This window comes from Sinohyriopsis cumingii, unplaced genomic scaffold (genome assembly GCF_028554795.1).
Source record: "Sinohyriopsis cumingii isolate HCF-2022 unplaced genomic scaffold, ASM2855479v2 utg000400l, whole genome shotgun sequence".
NCBI lineage: Eukaryota > Metazoa > Mollusca > Bivalvia > Unionida > Unionidae > Sinohyriopsis > Sinohyriopsis cumingii.
The window spans coordinates 560697-584001 of record NW_028315895.1 but is presented as its reverse complement, the minus strand read 5'-3'; the positions used below and the strand labels follow the sequence as shown (position 1 = coordinate 584001).

General features: G+C 33.0%; 1 protein-coding gene across 1 annotated transcript; it reads right to left on the bottom strand.

The window, feature by feature from the left end:
* Positions 1-13362: 13362 nt before the first annotated feature.
* LOC149774182 (transcription factor SOX-14-like) lies at positions 13363-16674 on the bottom strand. The gene has a single exon (XM_089945706.1). It carries the CDS (start codon positions 16497-16499, stop codon positions 15732-15734), a length of 768 nt encoding a protein of 255 aa, XP_089801832.1. The 5' UTR covers positions 16500-16674; the 3' UTR covers positions 13363-15731.
* Positions 16675-23305: the final 6631 nt, after the last annotated feature.

Sequence of the window (23305 nt, the reverse complement as noted above, 5' to 3'; positions counted from 1 at the left end):
CTAATACATGTATCTTATATGCATAAACAGGATTTACAGGCACATCATCATAACAATGGGTATGCAGTGCAAGCAAAAGTTAGTTAGCAAAAAAATAATTAACAAGTCAAAGTTCTTCAAAATCCCCTGGAAGACAAACCCCTCCAGCCAAAACTAGAAATTCAATATGAGACAAAATATAAAAGGTAAAATTGGTGCTAATATACGCAACGTAGGATAAAATTGATAAAATAAAAGGCACCATGTTTCTGCATGAATCCGTCTTTTAAAAAGTGTAAGACCTTCTCAATTGGAAATCCATCACAGATGGAAAACCTACACAGGATCCTGTAGTAAAATGATTGGTTCCATCACAGGATGCATCCCATAGTACAATGACAAAATTCAATGCCATTACAGAATTCATTCCAACACCATCAAGAGGATGCATCCCACAGTAAAATGACAAATTCCAGCACCATAACCATCACAAGATGCAGCCAGCAGTAAAATGACAAATTTCAACACCAGTACAGAACACAACCCACAGAAAAATGACAAATTCGAACACCAGTACAGAACACAACCCACAGAAAAATGACAAATTCGAACACCATCACCATCACAAGATGCATCCCACAGTAAAATGACAAATTGCAACACCAGTACAGAACACAACCCACAGAAAAATGACAAATTCGAACACCACCACCATCACAGTATGCATCCAACAGTAAAATGACACATTTCAACACTATCACTGAATGCATCCGAACAGTAAACAAAAAACAAATTTCAACACCAGCACAAGATGCATGCCACATTAAACTGACCAATTCCAACACCAACACAGAATACATTCCACAGTAAAATGACAAATTCCAACACCAACACATAATATATTCCACAGTAAAATGACAAATTCCAACACCAACACATAATACATTCCACAGTAAAATGACAAATTCCAACACATCACATAATACATTCCACAGTAAAATGACAAATTCCAACACCAGCACAGAATACATTCCACAGTAAAATGACAAATTCCAGCACCAACACATAATGCATCAAACATTACATTAACAAATTCTATCACCCCCGCTGAATGCATCCCACAGCAAAATGACAAATTCTAACCCCATCACAGCATGCATGCCCCAGTAAAATGACAAATGCCAACACTATCACATAATGCATCCCCCAGTAAAATGACAAATACCAACACTATCACATAATGCATCCCACAGCAAAATGACAAATTTTAACCCCATCACAGTATGCATCCCCCAGTAAAATGACAAATGCCAACACCATCACAGTATGCATCCCCCAGTAAAATGACAAATGCCAACACCATCACATAATGCATTCCACAATAAAATGACAAATTCAAACACTATCACATGCTATATCCCGCAGTGAAATATAAAATTTAAACACTATCACAAAGTCCATCCCACAGTGAAATAGCCAATTCAAATACCTTGGTAAGTTGCTAAGAATATTTTTATTGCATTGAAAGTGACTGTAATGTATACTATATAATACACATAATATATTAATATATATAATACGTAATGTAAAGTAATATGTATAACATAATGTAAAGTATAATTTATAATATATAATGTAAAGTATAATATATAATATATAATAACTATAATTCTTTAAATGAGTGTCTCAAGGCCGTTTTCAGATTCACGCGTTTGCTCCAACACAAGGTTTAATTGTGAAATAAGGGACGTTATAACGTATTCAGTGCAAAATATGCGCATGCCTGTTGCTATTGGAGGTAAATTACAGACACAATCGCTTAAAGTTCAAGCAATATTTGCAGTTGTAATTTCAAAGAATACTTAGTTTTTAAAGCCATTAGGGAGTTTTCGCTTGATTGATGAAAGCCTAACAATCAAACTTGTTAGTAGGTAATAATGCCTTCTTCTTCTTCTTCTGCTTCTTCTTCTTCTTCTTCTTCTTCTTCTTCTTTCTTCTTCTGCTTCTTCTTCTTCTTCTTCTTCTGCTTCTTCTTCTTCTTCTTCTTCTTCTTCGTCTCCTTTTTCTTCTTCTTCTTCTTCTTCTTCTTCTTCTTCTTCTTCTTCTTCTTCGTAGTAGTAGTAGTAGTAGTAGTAGTAGTAGTACTCGAAAGAACCCTGATTGAAATGCTTTACGGAAATATTTACACATAGAAAAATTCCAAAACGGGAAACAAAAGGAAACAAAATGAATGTTAGCAAATGTTTTTCTCCTTGCTCACATCAACAGAAACAGCAAATATGAGATCAAATCAAACAAAGATTGACATCCCTTGGATAACTAATGAAAATATATAGACCACTCGATGTTTGACTAAGATACAAAAAGAAGTGTAACTTTCGGGTTTACACTCATTGTCAAACAGGCTTGTGATCTAAATGATGTTACTACTCGTGGAAATGTGAATAATTCATCACAGCCTGAAAATTTAACAGATCCTGATTTAATCTTCACACGTGTACCAAGGGAGTTACTCTAGACTCTCCATGGCTATGCCCCGGCCCATAGGATGGTAATCAAAAGCAAAACTTGTATTTGTATGCATCAATGCACATACAAAATCCATGGTTTAAATGTTATTTTTGTGTGGATGCTTGATTTTGAATTTGATCTTTATCATGTTAACAAAAGTTCCATTATTCAGGTGTGAAATTATATCCGAAGCAGAGGACCTTAAGCCTTGGATTATCACTATGCGGCTATGATGTGCCTTCAAAACGATCCTTCTGACATAGAATGACAAAACACGTGTTCTTCTTTACAAGTGAACATTAGCTTTTTGACAACACACACAACAAATATTATATGGAAAAAGATTGCCTATTACTTTTATTTCTATTTTGCAATATGCGTTGTTGTGTTTATGATAAAATCACCTCTTACGTAAAACGAAATATTGCTTAACTTTATTCGTGTATTAAAAAGTGAAAAACACTGTTTCAGCGAAATGCCTCACACAGTTTTCATAATGAAAAAATATTCGTCTCAATTAAAAAGTAGTTTTCAAAAAATATTGTTGAAAACAATAAACTTAATTCCGCACCAGCAGAATCCTTCAGACGACCCATCAATAACCAAAGGTAAATTAAGCGCTTTGTCTGAAAATATTTTAAGAATATTGTGAACCATGTTTTATTATTTGACAAACTACTTTTTCTGGCGACAATTCACCAATCATACTGATTTCAGATATACAAATGTTTGATTATATAGTGAAACAGATACACAGTTCCCATTCAACATTTATTCGGCGTTCTTACTTTGAAAACTATCACTTAGCGCCGGTTATTGTATCTATCTCTCTCTCTCTCTCTCTCTCTCTCATACACACACACACAGACACACACACACACATACATACATACATACATACATGCACGCACGCACGCACGCGCACACACACAAACACATATATCTCGATCCATCCTAACGTTTGAATAAAAAGTGACCAAATTAATTTAGAATTAAATGTAATATTCGAGTAATGTTGAGTTTAGCTCTTAATTTACTGGTCTAACTTAAAACCAAAGTTGCATAGACCGTACCATCTCAATAAAGACCACGTGTTCTTTGCCCACAGGCTTCTTCCCGTCTCTGCAGGTAAGTTATAGACCTGTCTAATTTGGGTAAGCTATCATCTACCACACAAATTTGTTATTTCTCCTGAAGCTTTGTTATTATGTCCCGTTCTCTTTCACCTCCTATTGAACGTGATGAATAGGAAGTCCACGGGTCGGCAATGGGCTATCACAGATTTGTTGTGTCCCATACGTTGTATTGACACCTTGCACGAACGGCAAGATAAAAGGTACGTCATTCTCGACTTGCCCACAACGTCCTAAACCCAGCACGGCTCCATTCATAAGACTTTTATACAGCGTTCCATGCGTTCTAAGTTTTTCCAAAATCCGTAATTTGCAATAATGAAACACGACTTTGAAAACTCCGACAGTACGCGGGGTTAATTATGTGTAATACCGTGTCGTTTCAGAGGTGTGTTTATTCACTGTTTTCAAAAGGTTTATGAGCCGTCATTAATCACAGGGCCGTAATAATCTCGTCAAAAAGAGGAAATACACCGGTCTTGCTCTAATGAATAGAGGGGGAAATAATTAGGTAGTTTGAAGTCATCAATACAAAAACGTTCAAAGTTTGTTATCTTTACATCTTAAGTTGAGGTGTCAAATTTGAGTTCTCTAATTTACTTTACCATTTTTCTCCAGGTAGGAGTGTCAAGTGCTTCTAATTATCGATGCGGCTGTTCTGTTTTAAGTGCAAATTTAATTTTTACAAATCGCATGGCATAATTATATAGCGTCTTAATATATATAATTCAGATACATCTGTGATGTAGATATTTCTGTCCAGTTCATGCAGTTCAGCCCCTATGATCAAGTCATGGTGATGGATTGTTTCATCCAGTATTTCTGCCATATGTAGCTGCCATTCAGACTACTTGGCTAGTTTCGAAATAAGGATTGGTCGAGAAAAGCAAGGAATGATCAGACAATTTTTTCGTAACATCTCGGTCAATTTAATCGTAGAAATACCAAGATTTTAGTTTCTTCTTTTGCCGATAAATAATAGCTAAGAAACTATATTATAAAGTTTTTTTTTCCTTAAATTACTGCGCCAATATACTTTTGAGACATATTTTTGTGTCACAGAAATAGCCAGGGTAGTTCGAAATATGCCCCCATTCGGACTACTTTGCTAGTTACGAAACAAAGATTAGTCAAAAGTAAGGAATAACCAGGCTATGTTTTTCCTAACATCTCGGTCAATCATAATGTCAGTTTAATCGTAGATATAACCAAGGGTTTGGATTCCTCTTTTGCCAAGAAATTTCTAACAAACAAAATATAATTTTTTTTAAGGTAAATTAGGGTGTAGATATACTTCTGTGACATATTTCTGTCTCGCAGAAATAGAAAAGGTATTTCGTAATATGCCCGAAAGAGATCAAAACCTAAAGCCTGAGAAGGTACTCAGGGAATCCATAAACGTCTAATGCATTATCCATGGTTTCTCTATTGGAGATTTCATGCTCCCGTATCAAGCACCTTTATTATTTTTATTATAAATATTATTTAATCTTTCCTAGTATTAAAGTATTTGTTGCAATATCATTACCCAGTGATATTACAAACCGTATCATTATCCAGTGATATTACAAACCGTATCATTATCTAGTGATATTACAAACCGCATCATTATCCAGTGATATTACAAACCGTATCGTTATCCAGTGATATTACAAACCGTATCGTTATCCAGTGATATTATAAACCGTATCATTATCCAGTGATATTACAAACCGTATCATTATCCAGTGATATTACAAACCGTATCATTATCCAGTGATATAACAAATCGTATAATAATCCAGTGATAGTACAAACCGTATCATTATGCATACAAAAATTCAACTGTATATAGTTATTCAGAAAGTCTAAGCCATAACATAGTTTTATAAATTGTCTAAACCACTTTCTCTCTTGCTTTATCAAACAGATACACATAACTATATATTCTTATTAAGAGCAAATGTTACACAAAATTTAATTCAAATAAAAAATGATTTTGAACATAACAAAAATGTTAAATGTAGGGTGGGAGAAGATACAAGACAGGATATAATCAAGTTATTACTAAATTGCTCAACTGACAAAAAAGGTCTAAATAAAGTATGCAAACTACACCATGGAGAATAAAGCAATAAAGAATACACGTCTGTGATTACTTAGCGTTGCTCTGAATTATATAATATTTCAAGTTTGAAGCCTTTATAATATCACGTTGATTCATTTGTTGAGCAGAGAAAGGTGAATACATTTTAACATGTTTAAACATTTTCTTGTAGAAAGACAGAAGGCATATACTACGGTTATATTTTATCTCTTCAAATAGGTTTTAGGTTAAATTCAGCAAACATTATTACTGTGTTTAACAAATAAAGAAACGTTTTTCGAGATTTAGTCATGATTGTAATAGTGTTGATCCGAGTCTAGCATATGCTTTTTGGTAGAAAATAGTAACAATCATAAATTTATCATTTAAAAGTTGATCCTGTACGGATTTATATATGAAGAGCATGTTTTAGGGTCTGACATGATATTAGGTGAAGTCTTTCTTTTTGTATTTATGTGTGTGTTAGAAATATTTTACCGGTTAATAGATAATTGCGACCTTGCATTCTAATATGACACGTTTTTTTTTTCAACATTTCCCTTTCATATATAAACAATAACAGAACTAAACTTTAAATGGTGTGCAATTTATATTTTTGGGGTCTGGCATTTATATCCTGATATTAAACTTGATCCATGCTAAGATATAAACTCCGCGACAGCTACGGATCGTATCCGCGATTTCATATACCCCGTATGTTCTCTGCAGTGAGACATATTATAATAACAATAATGTATTCATTCAAATTACTGAAGTGTAAACATAATGATAAATCACTCTGTCTATCAATTTAATGGCTTCTTCTTTTCGATGAGCGCTGATTTTCTTCTTGTACGAGCAGAAGGGGAAAGGGGAATAACAAGGTGCGTTGAAATATGACTACGTCACTATCTAAATAGCACTGTGAATTATTCAACGTTTAAATTGCCATTTTGGTCCCATAACGTCGATAGCATGCCATTTAGTTCATGCGTATAGTTGGCTGGATCAAAGGATTGTCGGCAGTATGTATGGACGCTTGGATCTATCTACGAAGAGCTATAAAAGTCAAATAGAAACCTATATCCTTTTGATATATTACCCCGAAACTTTACAGAAAGATAAATTTGTGAAATAAACAATTAAAAAGAATTTTACTTATAGGCTTTGGATTTTGTTAACAGCTAGCGTGCGTGAAAGTAAAACAACATAAAATGTGTATGAGTAAAATTATAAGGAAAATCCATAAATGTGTTGTGTGGGGAGAGCAATTGAAGTATAATTTCGGAAAATTGTTCATCCATAAAGATTTTGCATTTATAAGTCGAGAGGCACATTGTGTAGTTTATGTCTCATAGAACGTTCAGCGGCGACGAGGAAGACGATTTTTTTAATGTTTTACCGATCGTCAGAAGTTATCTGTTCCATCTATATGTATAAAAAACTCAGTACAGTTCTCTTTATTCTCGTCGGTATGTTCATGCTTTGTTCATTTCTTCAGATGTAATGACATACGTATGTGTATATATATATATATATATATATATATATATATATATATATATATATATATATATATATATATATATATATATATATATATATATATATATATATATATATATATATATATATATATAATTTCCCGATTGACAGGAGTAGGTCAAACCCCAATTTTAAAATTTCTCCAGTTTCTCTACGAATTGACGTTTTACTTTATTTCGCTCGCGGTACCTATACAATATTGGGATTCTAGTCATGGGTATGCAATGTAAAAGATGAAAAATAGCTTGATATTTGTTTAAATAGATTTGTATCCCTGGGACTCGTTTAATTAGATAGTACAGAAGTAAGAGATCCGAAGAATACCTCATATTTAAAAGAATCTTCAAATATTGCTCAGATATAAAACGCGACCGTGTCAATGAGAAGGAAAGTTATTTTTGTATGGCTTATGTCTGTCGAATGTTAATTAAAAAATCAATTCCGGCTAATTGAGATATATTTATTATATCAGTTTGAGGAAGTAAATTTGAAAAGTTTTACGAAATTTGGGAATTGCTACTTGCTGTTTCTAGCAATATTTTGTTTTCTGAAATAATAAGTTTGTATCGAGTACAATGATAAATCTGCATTGAGTATACAGTAGCATGCAACAATAGCACTCCTTTATAGGACATATACTAGTATAGTATTGCAATAAATGGTGGCTACTCTCTTCCATGCGTAAACTTTGGAAGTTTATAGACTCATTTGGTTTTCCGGTTGAAAAATCATTTTTTTTACATCAAGATAGCTACTTAATACGTACTTCTACGTATTAACCTTATTGAGTATTTGACTGTTACTATTTATATGTATATTTGTTACATACTGAGTACCATTTTGATATTATATTACGACATGTGTGTGTGTGTGTGTGTGTGTGTGGTTTGGATTTTTAACTTAGCTTGAACAGTTTTTCAGTTATATCGCTACGATGTCTGCAGTGAAGCAGTTCATGGTGATGTCTAGCACTGGGACACCATGCCGCAGACATGTAGCATAATGTCCCACCCAGCCACAATATCCTGACACCAGGACACCCAGTCTTAATACTAACCTCTTAATGCTGAGCGCCAAGCGATGCAGCTGTTAGCACCATTTTTTAAAGTCTTTGGTATGACTCGTCCGGGGATAGAACCCACGACCTCCCGCATCCGAGGCGGACGCTTTAACCACTAGGCCACCGGAGCGGTCCATGACATTTTGTGATTTCATTTATATTTACTTTAGATACCGTCTTCCATGATTTGATTTAACTTTCATCTACACAAATCCTGCCTCCCGTTTGGACCAAAAGGTCTTAACGTTTCAGGTGAGACCTTAATATGATTGGTCAGACATAAGTCAGTCTTAATTTTCATCCAATCAGATTGTTTTAATTCTGGCCTAAATTGTCAGGACTTTGTCCCAGTTTGAGAAGCTTTGTGTATTTAGTGAGCTAACGTTGAACTGAATGCTGTGAAGTTAGAATATAATTGTCCAGTATTCTGAATAAGATATATTTTACGCCGCGTTGGTCATCTTCAATAACGGCATCGATGTACGTATATATCAGTCTAACCTCACTGACGGGGAGGGAAGCATTTTGAGTACCTGCACAAATTTCTTTAAGTTTCTTGCCGATTTGGCATGTGATTTTATCTCTGACCTACAATTGTCTTTAATAGATATTTACATCAACAATTGTTTAACTTGTACAGCTACACTAATAGTCTTTATGCAAAAACGATACAATCACTGAATGAAGTGATATAGTTCCATAGATTATAGCTGTGTTCAATAGTATTCAGTCATTATTTACAAGTCCGTGAAGACAACCAATATCTATAATCGTTTTCTATTATCCTACAAGTATTACACAAAGAATGTTCCAATACGTTTATAATTTTACGTATTGATATCTTAAAAAAGGAACACTGTTTATTTGTTAAGTGCGCTTGCATTCATTGTTGTAAGGACCCATCTGTGCTGATGAGGCGTCTTTGTTGTTTTAATGAAAAGAGGTTTATAAACATATTTATCTTTGAGTGCAACAGTTTTTCATTATACTCGAAACTCTTGTTTGTTCATTGCCCATGGTTCCGTTCCTTCAAGAATATACATAAAATACTACGTTGATTGTCTACGTGAATGTAAAACATGCATGCAAAAAAACATACATTCATGCATGCATACATTCATACCTACCTCCATCCATCCATCCATCCATCATACATACATACATACATACATACATACATACATACATACATACATACATACATACATAGTACTTCATGGGTTCGATCCCCGGCCGAGTCGTACCAAAGACTTACAGAAATGATGCTAAAAGCTGCCTCGCTCGGTGCAGAGCACTAAGAGGTTAGTGTTAGGACTGGTCGGCCTGGAGTCAGGATAATGTGACTGAGTGGGGCATCATGCTACATGTCTGCGACATGATGCCCCAGAGCTAGACATCACTATTTCCTGCCACAGTGCAGACATCGTAGCGATATGACTGAAAAATTCTTAAAGCTACGTTAAAAAATGCAAATCACGCACAAACACATACGTACTTCTGTATTTCTCGCTGTCGCTAGCTCTTTATTTATATTATAAACCAGCCTGAAAACATGCAGACAGTCAGCCAGAAAGGTAAATATAATTTTTTTCTCTGTATATTTCACTGATATTTTCATGCCCACAGAATCGGACCATTTTATTTCGTCTCATATAGTCTTGCGGTAGAAAGAACCTGACTTTATTGCTGACTTTGTATTATTTGCAAGAACTAAAATTATCAACGCATATATGATGATTTATTTTAATATTGAGTTTTTTATATAGGAAAAGGTGTCATTCATCAGCATAGCGTCTTTTAATCGATAAATTGGCCATTATTGCTTTTTCTATCTGATAAAAAATTTGACAAAATCTTCAGACATAAATCAACGAAAATATACGTAATGCATCATTTTTTTTGCATATATACATACACATATACCTACCTTCCTATCTACCTACCTACCTGTGAACATACATGCATGCATACATACATACATACATACATACATACATACATACATACATACATACATACATACATACATACATACATACATACATACATACATACATACATACATGCATACATACATACATACATATGTATAAAGGTACGCAGAAAGCTATGTAGGTATGTACATCGGTTTATAGATAGACTATCCGATAGGAAGTTAGGCCGATATGTAGGCAAGAGAGAGAAGGGAATGATACGGCTAATTTTTTGACAAAACATACACGAACACATCTATAATGCGGGAATAACTTAAAGTGCATCGCATCTATACAATTGTGTCTGCTTGTTTGAAAGATATATATTGGAAACATGCTTTTTATAATCGATGCTTCCAGAGTCGACAATAAAACCTTAAGTCAATATACTAGGGATTTTACCAACTGGAGTAGGGGGTTGGGACGATGGTTTCAAGCCGAAAGACAGGTACATCTATGTGCATGAGATACGTGTTTCTGTTATGTTTTATAATTACAACCAACCGCAAAAAAGAGATTCTGTCATTCTGAGCCCGAGCGTGTTATGCAAATATTGCAAGTGTATCCAATTAAGTGTATTTCGATATATCAACGCGATGTATTCAATGAATTTAAAACGGAGAATATGAGCAAAAACACGTTTAAAAATAGTACATTTCAGAAGAAGCTTCGCTTCACTACCCGAAGTTTTTGGGGTAACACTTATTATTGCAACCCTTATAGTTCAATATATACCTACAATAAGGAACAGGAAACGTCACGACTTTCATATTAATTTGATTGTTATGAGGACAGTTATTAATTCAATATATTATAAATATATTTATAAATACAAAGAATAATAATTTTATTTACACCCTTTGGGGCTGATATAGGCATTGAAGCTAAAAGTATAATTACTTATAAATTCAAGGTTATAATTCAGATGACATAACGTCTCTTCCATACATGCATACAAAATGAAGATACAAGCATGCATCTCAAATTACGTCCATTTCAATTAATGCGATAGTGAAACAGAAATTACACACTTTACTTAATCCAAGAAATGTGTGTATCGGAAAACTAATTTGGGAAAAAGTTATATAATGGCAATAGACTGTCATTTACAACATTTTTACACCGCTCTAGATAATCTTGCAACCAATTGCTGAAATATATTGGCTTAAGATATATTGTTTGGTACCGCTGATACGAATGATGGACATAAAGTAACAATAATGATGCAAATTATCATCATCATTAACAGCAGCAACAACAACAACTACAAAACAAAATCAAGAAACAAAAGCTACACCAACAATAACAGCTGCAACAACTGACGAAAAATAACATTCAAAACTTCTTTAAAACGTTTCATGGATTTATGTATTTTAAATGTTATCACTGGGATCAAATTTCTATGTGAAACATTTCTTGACTTGGATCATAACTATTTCATATTATTTTGTTTCGGAAACGCAACAAGAACACACGAAACAAGAGCATCTCAATTTAAACAAAAGTGTACCTGTAGACAAAAGTATTCTTTGCATCGACCAGTTTGATAGCTCAGTTACTAAAACCTTTATATAAGGAAACATAAGACGACGAAATAATGAATGACTCAAAGAATAAAGAAAGAAAAAAGAAACTAAAAGGAAACTCAAAGTAAGCAATATAAAACAGCAGAGAATGCGAAAGACTAAAAGAATGAAAATAAGTAATTATGTTCGTTACTGAAATAGAAGAAGTATTGAAATAAATCAATCAGTAAAAATCAGCATATTTGAAAGAAAATAACTGAATTTTGCTAGAATGATTCTTTGATATATAGATATCGTGAAGGCCATTTTCGTGTGTTCATAAAATGACTGCATTTTATGAAAACCAGTGAACACCTCAAAGGGTATACTTATATTACATGCCTATATAATATAAAATGCAGTACGTATGTCCAGTAAATAAAGTGAATACAGTGCAGTTTACCATCTTGAAAGCAATGATTAATAATTCTGTAGCTTTAATTAACAGATTATACTCGCTTATCGGTCTAGACAAACAGAAAACAACAATGATCCTGACATGCCCTAGAATAATGCGCCTGCACATCGGGGTCTATATTGTTTGTTCTACTGACTGAACCTAACAAACGGCACAGACCCAGATTTGCCGGTGCATTGTGCTATGACATATCAGGGTCTGTGAAATTTGCAGTTGGTCTCGACTTAAAGGCGAGTATAGATGGTTGTAAGAATCAAACGTCTTATCCATTAAGTCGAAATACTTGTACGTTTAGTCTTGAGCGAAACATAGTTTTTCATTCACCCGATATACACATTGATGCGCATATAAAATACAATTACGAAAGAATAACAGTTAGGTTCTCAATAGTAAATATTCAATGTTTAAATTGATCTCAATATCCATTACCGATAAGAATGAACAGTCTAGTTAGAAAGTTAGTACTGGTATAAAAACTTAAAAAAAAGAACATTGTACAAGTGTGAAGAAAAAATAAAAGCTTGAGCATTAATGTGCCGGTATCATAGAAGCTTTATTGTCAATTGGACCTACTGAAAATTGAGACCGTACATTAAATAGCCAGATTTGTAAAAGTTTTCATGAATACGTTCATTTCCCAAAATAGATCTGAAAAAGTGACATGAGTGTAAACGAACTTTGTTATTCTGTTTAGAACGAGCGTTTTACCTACATGTGATGAAATTATACAGTTTAGAAAGGGTTAGTGGGATTAAGAGTAGTGGCGTAGTGAAAGAGGAGAGATCCAACGAATGAAAGAACGAAAAACAAAAACAGGCATATAAAGATGAGCTAACTAGTAGTTGAAATGGTATTTAGGGGCCAATCGTGGCTTTACACTAGTTGCAAATGCTAACTTTTCATGATTCTAATTCAGATACAGAAAATAACGTAATAGTGACATAGTGACCACTTTAGTGACCACTTGAGTAGTTTGATGCATATGTTGACACTCGAAAAATAAAATAAAAAATACAAATAAAAAATCGGGAAATAAAACGGGATAGTTTTCTTCCATATCCTTTTGTTTCATTCGATGTACCCGTCTTCCCATTAGTAAATCAAGAACACAAATGAAGCTTAACGGTTTTTAATGTCGATTTTGACAATAATAGTTTAATCTTGTATTTGTGTTATACAAAATCATCAAAGTTATAAAATGGAAGAAAAATGAGTCTAATTACACGATGATAATAAATAGGGACCATTTTAGGCAACAAAAGAGCAGTAATTTTGACATAAAATTCTCGATGGTTTTCAACCTACACAAATTAATATTGCATCAAATGAAATATACAAGTAAATCTGAATTATTAAAAAGACACAATTTTACAACCAAAATAAAAATGCAACTTCATAAAAAAGAGTTGGTTACCGTTCATTTTTTTGGTTTGAAACAAAATTAACTTTTAAATTAAGATGTAATAGAGCTTAGATTAGATGAAGTTTTTTTGGTTGTTTATTTTTTTTTAAAAAAGAACATGGATAACATAATTGTTTGGTATTTCACAATCAATATCAATCTTTAATTAAAACAAAAATCTTTTCTGCTTCGGTAATATAGACATAAACAATAAACAAAAGATATAATTAATCTTTTCAAGTCCTCATATACCAATTCTGTCTCTCTCTCTCTCTCTCTGTCTCTCTCTCTCTCTGTCTCTCTCTCTCTCTCTGTCTCTGTCTCTCTTAGAATGTGAGATGAATAACATAACACAGACAAGGACTTTACAGCACTTAGTTTTGAATAAAAGTCATAAAATTACAATAAAATATTCATATAAAACAAATAAATGAAATATTTCAAAATTTTGCACCAACTGTACGGATATTGCCTTTCCGTTAAGTAGTAATCATATGTCAAATTATTATGATTCCTAACTCAGGGATAAGGCCACGTATTATGTATCCACAAATCTACCCCTATTAAAATGTGGAATTAAAAATGTTACTTATGTATAATTCAAACCGATAGAATATTTTTATTTGATTTTTATTTTAAATTGCTTTTTACCTACCTGTAACTGTATTGTCACGATTAACTTTAAATTTATTTCATTTCATCTCCAGATTGAGAGTGTTTGCACCTATATTTTTTAGCATCTCTTTGATGAATCAAACTTGAAAGTGAAACTTTGATTTATCACCAGGGTACGCATTGTCTTGTCTGAATGAAGGCTTTATCAAAGTATTCAAATCACTGAAAGTAAATACTTGTAGAGTTAATATTACCCCATGCTGTCGGCCAACTGGCTATAAACAGTGGTAAAACGATTTGTTAGGTAATACCTTAATTCTAGCACTTGCTAAGAAGTCAACATAACTTCTATAATGTAAGACGATGAAATTTATTGTTTTTATCTCCAGTTATTGAGAAATGTCGTCATGAAGTGGATGAACGCACTGTGTCAATACCATCTCTATGTGAAATAGACAGAATTTATAATGTTATCTCGTGATCCCTGATCCCAAGGCGATTTAACGCATTCAAAGTGAATTTTAAATCCTTTTTAAATTGACGAGTGGTAAACGAAGGAGTGAAATAAAGCGCCACTCCATCAAGGAAAGTGATCGCGGTAGAACGTATCTCTCTTTCATTTTCTTGTCCTTCTTTGATTATAAGATTCTGGCCAGGTAAAGTCATCTTATTGGAGGACGTAATGTTAGATATACCTGCAACATTTAAAAAAAAAAGTCCGCTCTATGGCATGATCAGGGTATTTGTTAATGATAGCTTCTAAATTCATAACTATAAATCCCATTAATAATAATAATAATAATAATAATAATAATAACAACAAAATAATAATAATAATAATAATAATAATAATAATAATAATAATACAATCTACAACAAAAATCCAAAGTTTAGTCATTATTTGTTGAGTAATAAATATTTATGATCATAAAATCAATGACGATATGAATTTAGAATATAATGTCTCACTATTGCCACGTGTAAATGGTATAATGAAATATTTAATAATGGGACAGCTGTTTTTCTCTCCGATTACATGAGTATAAATGACAATGATAAACCTTGGGAGACATGTGATATCCCCATGTCGCTGTTACAATAGAATCACGTGAGATCCTCGTTACAGACTTCGGTTGTTTACAATAACAGCATTGCTGATGTTCAGACAATAAAGTCAATAACATGAATAGTGCCTCTCTCTTGGCAGTAATGATATAATACTTTTTCCACCCGTGCACTGTTTGTGCGGAGAAGAAACGAAAACAATGTCCAAGAGTGTATGGGTCCTGTGAGTCTGTACACTTCACCCGGAAAACGCATCGGACAAGCGTCCTACGTAGGTTGGAGAATTCTCCACGTATTTGAATCTGAACGCACCCTTCAGCAAACACATTCACACATATTGTCAACGATCCATGGCTCTCCTGTTGGGCATTTTTTTCATGATACTATGACCATGTATCTATTACATCACGGACGAGTGTCTATAGTGGTCTTCAGGTTTGACTAACACATAGGCAATAGGTCTATGAACGTCCTGAGATTGCATATAGGCGGGTGGGCAGCAAGGTACTATGTATTGACCCGGATGTGAATGGGCTGCAGGAGGGAGTGACCCCAAGGCTGCGCTTTGGGCAGCAAGGTAAGATGAATAGAATGAACTGGCAGTCGCCAAATCTGGCGCTCTAAGTCCAAGGGAAGACGCCGAGTCCAATTTGCTGCTGTTTTCTAAATGAGAGAAAAATGGATACGTCGAGGTTGGTGGATGGAAGGCCCTCATTTTTTCTCCAAAAAATGCCCCTCCAAGCGTTCCTTCATGTTGACTCGCAGCTGCAGCAAAACTGGGTGGCAAGGCACCAAATGCAGCCGGGTTTAAGCCGGAAAGCATAGGAATCGGGAACGAATACTTGTCCTTTTTCAACAAAGACTTTGGCTTTCGGCGCGGCCTGTACTTATAATCGGGGTGATCTTTCATGTGCAATGCTCTCAGTCTCTTTGCTTCATCAATAAATGGTCTTTTCTCCTCTTCTGTCAAAAGTTTCCATTCAGCTCCTAATCGTTTACTAATCTCCGAATTGTGCATTTTAGGATTTTCCTGTGCCATCTTTCGTCGCTGGCCCCTTGACCAAACCATAAAAGCGTTCATTGGTCGTTTAACATGGTCCCCGACTTTGGACATTCCACAAACCAAGTCACCATTCACACTTCCACCTGACGATGCTTCATCCGACATGGTTACACAGTTGTCTTGTAACACACAAATGATAGAACTTCAATATACTCCGTTTATTATGTCCGTGAATGATACCGATGAGTGCTGTCAATGTAGCAAGGGAAAACACACCTCTATATCCCGGTATTATCTGTGTGTATAGATGACATCTGTAACGTAAACGTGTTATGATTAAGCGTACTGTTCTCACAATGAATGTTTTATTTTCGTACATTGACGGAAGTTTTAACAGCCGATACCATCCCGCATTTCCTGAGCCAATAAACGCAATCCTTAAAATCCAATAACAGCCATGTGCTTCTGCGATTGGCGTTTACAAATTCAATAACCGGAACGCTGTTGGATGAACGGATCACGTGTATAAATCATCCACGCCCTCTAATGATGGAGGAACCCCACGTGCAAGAAAGACTCATAAATAGGGTGTGCCATTGACCAAAGAGCGTTGTAATTTGAGTGAAGGAATGAATGCAAAGCCATTAGTTACAAAGCCTGTTGCTGAAACACCAATCTGAGCGTGTTGAAGCAGCTGATATACTGTGGTAGAGAAAATATTATTACACAACGCCTCTCGAATTCTACGTTAAATGGTTAAGACGAAAAATAAATAATGGTCACATCTATGTAATCATGTGTTATTAATCCCGGTGAAATTATTCCTTCTGAGATCAGATTTCACATAGAGAATGCAACAGCGTTTTCTCGGTTGTGATCTAATGTATTGCAAATATTTTTATCTTTAACTGAAACGAAGGGCAATAGATCTGTTTTGGATTCTTTGTAATGTCTCATTACGTTACTTATAGAACTATCATATTCCAGATTCCTATAACACGATTGCTTAAACATTCGTTTATTTGATTTCTGATATCACTGGTCATTCGGTCTATAAAACATTTCTTTGAAAAGTTTTGTGTACAATATACTCAATGTGTATATTATTTGAACAAATGGGATATGTATGGAGAAAAATACACTTGAATATAAGAAATCTTATAAGTATAATCGTTTGCTTGAGAACATATTTGGCTTAAAGGAAAAGTCGCATGATCAAAGAATGAGAAAGAAAACAATTTGTATATCTGCACACGCTAGCGTAATCTATTTGATGCACATTGACTGATCATTCAATTGAACACATTTGAAAATACAGGTCAAACTTAAAACTCTGCAACCTTAATTGAGTTTAATTGTTACCATTCTCGAGCATGAATAATCTACAGATTTTAAATTTAAAGGTTTAGCAATTATGTTTTCTTCTTATTGTCCTTTTTATATAGACTTAATAGGACTGCCTGAACATCGGGACAGCCGATAACAGGGATAAGCCATTTTAATAATAGTAAGCACGTGCTGTTTGTCGGTGAAATGTAGCTATGGCTATGCCCGGCAGTACAGACCCGTGCACCTCATGACACGTTAACCTTGCGTGGCAGCCAGTATCACCTCGTCCTTGTGCCATTACATCTAAGAGCAACATCCGTGTGATAATTTTTCCAATGTGCTTAACTGTGAACTATTCAAGTATCAAGATGAATTTTAACATTTTCAACAAAATCCTGAAGAAAAAATATTATTCTGAAGCATCTCCAATGACAACTAAAAAATAAAAGAGTGTGACCATGATTGTCTGGACACTGAAAGAGGCAGCCAAGTACACCCCTACCTGCCAACCCCCATATATATATATATATATATATATATATATATATATATATATATATATATATATATATATATATATATATATATATATATATATATATATATATATATATATATATATATATATATATATATATATATATATATATATATATATATATATATATATATATCTATATATATATATCTATATCTATATATATCTATATCTATTTCTATATATATATATATATATATATATGTGTGTGTGTGTGTGTGTGTGTGTGTGTATGTATGTATGTGTGTGTATGAGAGAGAGAGAGAGAGAGAGAGAGAGAGATTTTACAAAGTAAGAAAGCCGAATAAATGTTGAATGGGAAATGTATATCTGTTTCACTATATAATCAAACATTTGTATATCTGATCTCAGTATGATGGGTGAATTGTCGCCAGAAAACGTAGTTTGTCAAATAATAAAACATGGTTCACAATATTCTTAAAATATTTTCAGACAAAGCGCTTAATTTACCTTTGGTTATTGATGGGTCTTCTGAAGGATTCTGCTGGTGCGGAATTAAGTTTATTGTGTTCAACAATATGTTTTGAAAACTACCTTTTAATTGAGACGAATATTTGTTTCATTATGGAAACTGTGTGAGGCATTTCGCTGAAACAGTGTTTTTCACTTTTTTATACACGAATAAGGTTAAGCATACATGCATACATACATACATACATACATACATACATACATACATACATACATACATACATGTGAAACGAGCGAAAAATAACATTTTAGCCTAAACTATTTAAGAGCTACGAAAATCTTTACATTTGCAAAAGGGTTTACAAGGCAATAAAAAGCCGAATATATTCACTTCAGACTAACATATATACTTAAAATTATGGAAGCGTCTAATCCCATTTATATCTTTGTTTAGTTGTAAATGACACAACCCAGAAGGTACCACACTAACTGGTTTAAATATTAGACTTCTTATAACTTCGTGTTATCTTCTGATCGCGTTCAAATCCTTCCGCAACAAGTTTGTCTCTGGTGACGAACGGCATCATATAAAACGTTGTTTTGTTTGTTTTTGTTGTTGACTATTTTCAATTGTTCGTACGTACCAACAATACGTACCAGTTATGTGCTATGGCCAGAACAAGCAGAAAGTTGACAAAGACACACACACACCACATCAGCAATCTTGAATTTTGAAAGAATACAGATTTATCTTGTCAACACATATCTGTAAATGTATGTATCTGGTTATCTCTGTATGTATATTTAATGTATCTGTTTATCTAAGTATGTATCTGGTTATCTCTGTATGTATATTTAATGTATCTGTTTATCTAAATATGTATCTGGTTATCTCTGTATGTATATTTAATGTATCTGTTTATCTAAGTATGTATCTGGTTATCTATGACTATATCTGTTTATCTTTGTATCCATTTATCTTATTTCATATCTATTTACCTGTGCATGTATCTATTTATCTATGTATTTATCTTTTTTATGTATGTCGATATCTATTTATCTACGTCGGTATCTATTTATCGATGTATATATCTATTTTTAAATCTATGTCAGTATATATTTATCTACGTCTGTATCTTTTCATCTACCCACGTATCTATGTATCTCTTAAAGCGATTCCATATAAGGCATTTTTTCCCAGATATATTTGTCCAATGTTTCCTTAAAGAATATTAAGAAATATTTCATTATATGTTGCCAACGAAGAAAAGGTTTTTCTTTTGAGAAATAAATCACTTCGCCATGTAAATTTGAAATGTATATTTCAATTCACTTCGCAATTGCTCTATTTTCTTTGGTCTCAAAGGTGTGTTGATTTACATTTCAAATTTGAGACGATGCAAGAAATCATTTTATTCCTACCTGCTTTTGACATGCATGGCCTATAAATAAGCGATAAGCTCACGAATCAGACAGATTTACACATGCCGTTTTTCAAGTTCCAGAAAGCCTACATGAGCTGCTTGATAATTTACAAGATGCACATAACAGGTAATTTGTTTGAAAACGCTGTTGTATTCAAACATGAAGTTCGCGTTTCTATTGTAGCTCGCTTAAGTAACCATATGTAAATACTCTTTTTGTGTCGCCGTTTTGAAAATGTGAATAAATTCTAGGTCACGTGCTACTGTCTTAACACCAAGTATAGTTCATTTGTCATATTTATTTTTTTGATAATAGAACTGTTTTAATTTTTTAACTATTTCGGCACAATTTTTACGAGTTGCACGAGAAGTCGACTTAAGAAAAAAAAAAGCAATAGTTTAATTGATTTAATTCGTGGATTCATTTGTCTTTGGTTTATACCATGATTTGTCTTTGGTTTATGCCATGATCTCACAGTCATATGTCATCAAAAAGGCTTTTATAGAAACCTAAACTTATATGGAGTTACTTGTCAAAAATGCGACTGTTGTGTAATTACATTTACAAACATCCTTTATATTCAATAAAAGTCTATATAATAATCCTGTCAGATATGTCAATCGACCACGTCTAATATCTTCTGATAGGATTACTAGAAAGCAAAAGCAATACAGGCATTTTTCTTGATTCTAAGCAAATTTGAAAGACTATTTGTTTTTAAAGCGAAAGTAAGAAGCTTTGTAAAAAAACAACAAACAAAAAAAAAACAATTCTGCATTCGGAAAGATTTTCTTTTGCACAAATAATATAAATTGCTCAAAGAAAAAATATTAGACACAAGAATTAAAATCAATTTTACAGATTTGCAAACTCTAACCAAGACTAAACGTTTCTGCAGGATACGAAAATGAGCTGACGTCCGGATTGATGGTGCCATTTCTAAAACCAGGTTTCTCGAAAATCTATTCGAATTTAAATTAAAAATGATCCACTCTTCATTTGAGCATTGAATATTTTGTCTTTCCGATGGTTTAAATATAATCACCACAGCGTTATGTAAACTAGCTGCTCCAGCGTATGACGTCATTCAATTTGTCATCAAGAGCAAGACTTGGCAACACGAACGGAATACCTAAATGTCATGTCCCACTTCTCAAGCAAGTTGGCTCAAGCGCACGAAAGTACAAACATTTTCTTCCTCTTACCATATAGCAAATGTTTGAAATATAATACACATGGATTCATTAAATTTCTAACCACTTTCCGTCAAATTTCTCACCACTTTCCGTCAATATATTTCTGATGTCACATGTGAATATATTTTAATTTTCACTGTTGCAGAGAACTTATTATGGATGAATTTTATAAAATGATACAAAAGAGAATATTTTTGTTCTTAAAGAAAGGTTGACATTTTTCCTCAAACTTTAAGAAATGCCAATGGTTTTGCTAAAAAATAAAACAACAATCCTTGTAACATAAAAAAACATGACTTCGTTTATATTATCGATGTCTGCTTAACGTGAAGTGAAATGTCTTTGCTTCAAATCAAAGATATCTCAGACAGAGGAAGGATATTTGAGATGTTTAAAGAATGTGGGGTTGATTTCTACTTACAAAAAATTATGTTGGATATACGTGTTCAGATTCATTGAGCGGGAGTGAATCATGGGAATGATGTCACGAACTTTTTATCAGATATGAGTGGTATTGGCATAATGCAGAAGCACAACCCGTCGATTTTGATCGGTCAATTGAAAGTTCATTTGATGCTGTAATTATGGTTAATTCCGTCATATATACCGACTGATGTACGTGTGATGACGTTATTGCTTATAATCCGTCTGCAGCCATTGATGTCATGCATATTTTGCTACTTCACCTAACAGTATCGGCATCATGACATGGAAAATTCTTTTACTTGACTTTTGAAAACTTTAAAAATTACTTTGCACTTTCTGAATAAGAAATAATGAAAAAAGTTTTAATATAAAAGGTAAATCATTTCATGATTAGGTTGAGACACTGGATGATGAATACATTTTTGCGTTAATAAGAAATTTTTCAAAACTATAATATTTAGAAAGATTTTTTTCATATTATAATTGACTTTTTACTGCTATAACAAAACCATTTATCCATGAATAAACATTTTCTAAGTCATCTTTGAATTTTGAAGTTCTGGTCTAGAATGTAATATGTATTCTAAAGTGAAAAATATATTTCCAACAAAACACCTCAAAATTTCATGTGCAAACGGTCGGACGTGTGTGCGTATTTTCATAATATTGTTCATGGAGACATTTTATTACAAAAGTCGCGTTTATTGTAGCTCTTACATTAAAGGTTTTACTGTCTGATTTTTTTTAAATAAAACGTTCAACTTGTAAACAAAATACCATTTTCTTTAAAATATTTGATATGTTAATATGTTTAAATTACTTAAACCATGTGGAATATATATTAACATTTTTATGGACAGGTTGCATTCTTTTGACTTCACACACACACACACACACACACACACACACACACACACACGTGTATGTGTGTGCGGTGGGAGCTGAACAGTTTCAGTAGTAACAGTTCACGCTTCAAATACGTCAAACGTCGCAGAATAGATATGTTCCAATAGTTCACACTGTTGTTTTTTTTCTTCTTCATCAATTATGAATACCTCGGAACTTTTTAGTCCATTTGTTAAAGTTCCTTCGACTGTTACTATATGAATGTTTTACCTGATCCACTTTCATATGCATGGGAACTTCGCTGCAGAATATATATATATATATATATATATATATATATATATATATATATATATATATATATATATATATATATATATATATATATATATATATATATATATATATATATATACACATATATATATGTATGTATTTGTATGTATGTATGTATGTATGTATGTATGTATATATATATATATATATATATATATATATATATATATATATATATATATATATATATATATATACATATATATGTATGTATTTGTATGTATGTATGTATGTATGTATATATATATATATATATATATATATATATATATATATATATATATATATATATATATATATATATATATATATTAATATTATACTGTGAAAGCGCTATAGTTTGGATGTTGAAATGGCGACAATCTAAAGGAAAGATCAAATTCAATTGTATAAAATCAGTGGTGCAAGTAAGCCGATAGGGTTAGGTACGCAGTACCAGTAAG

Bases quoted from the DNA above. Each gene is read 5' to 3' on its own strand.
- LOC149774182 (XM_089945706.1), bottom strand. From the start codon at position 16,499: ATGTCGGATGAAGCATCGTCAGGTGGAAGTGTGAATGGTGACTTGGTT.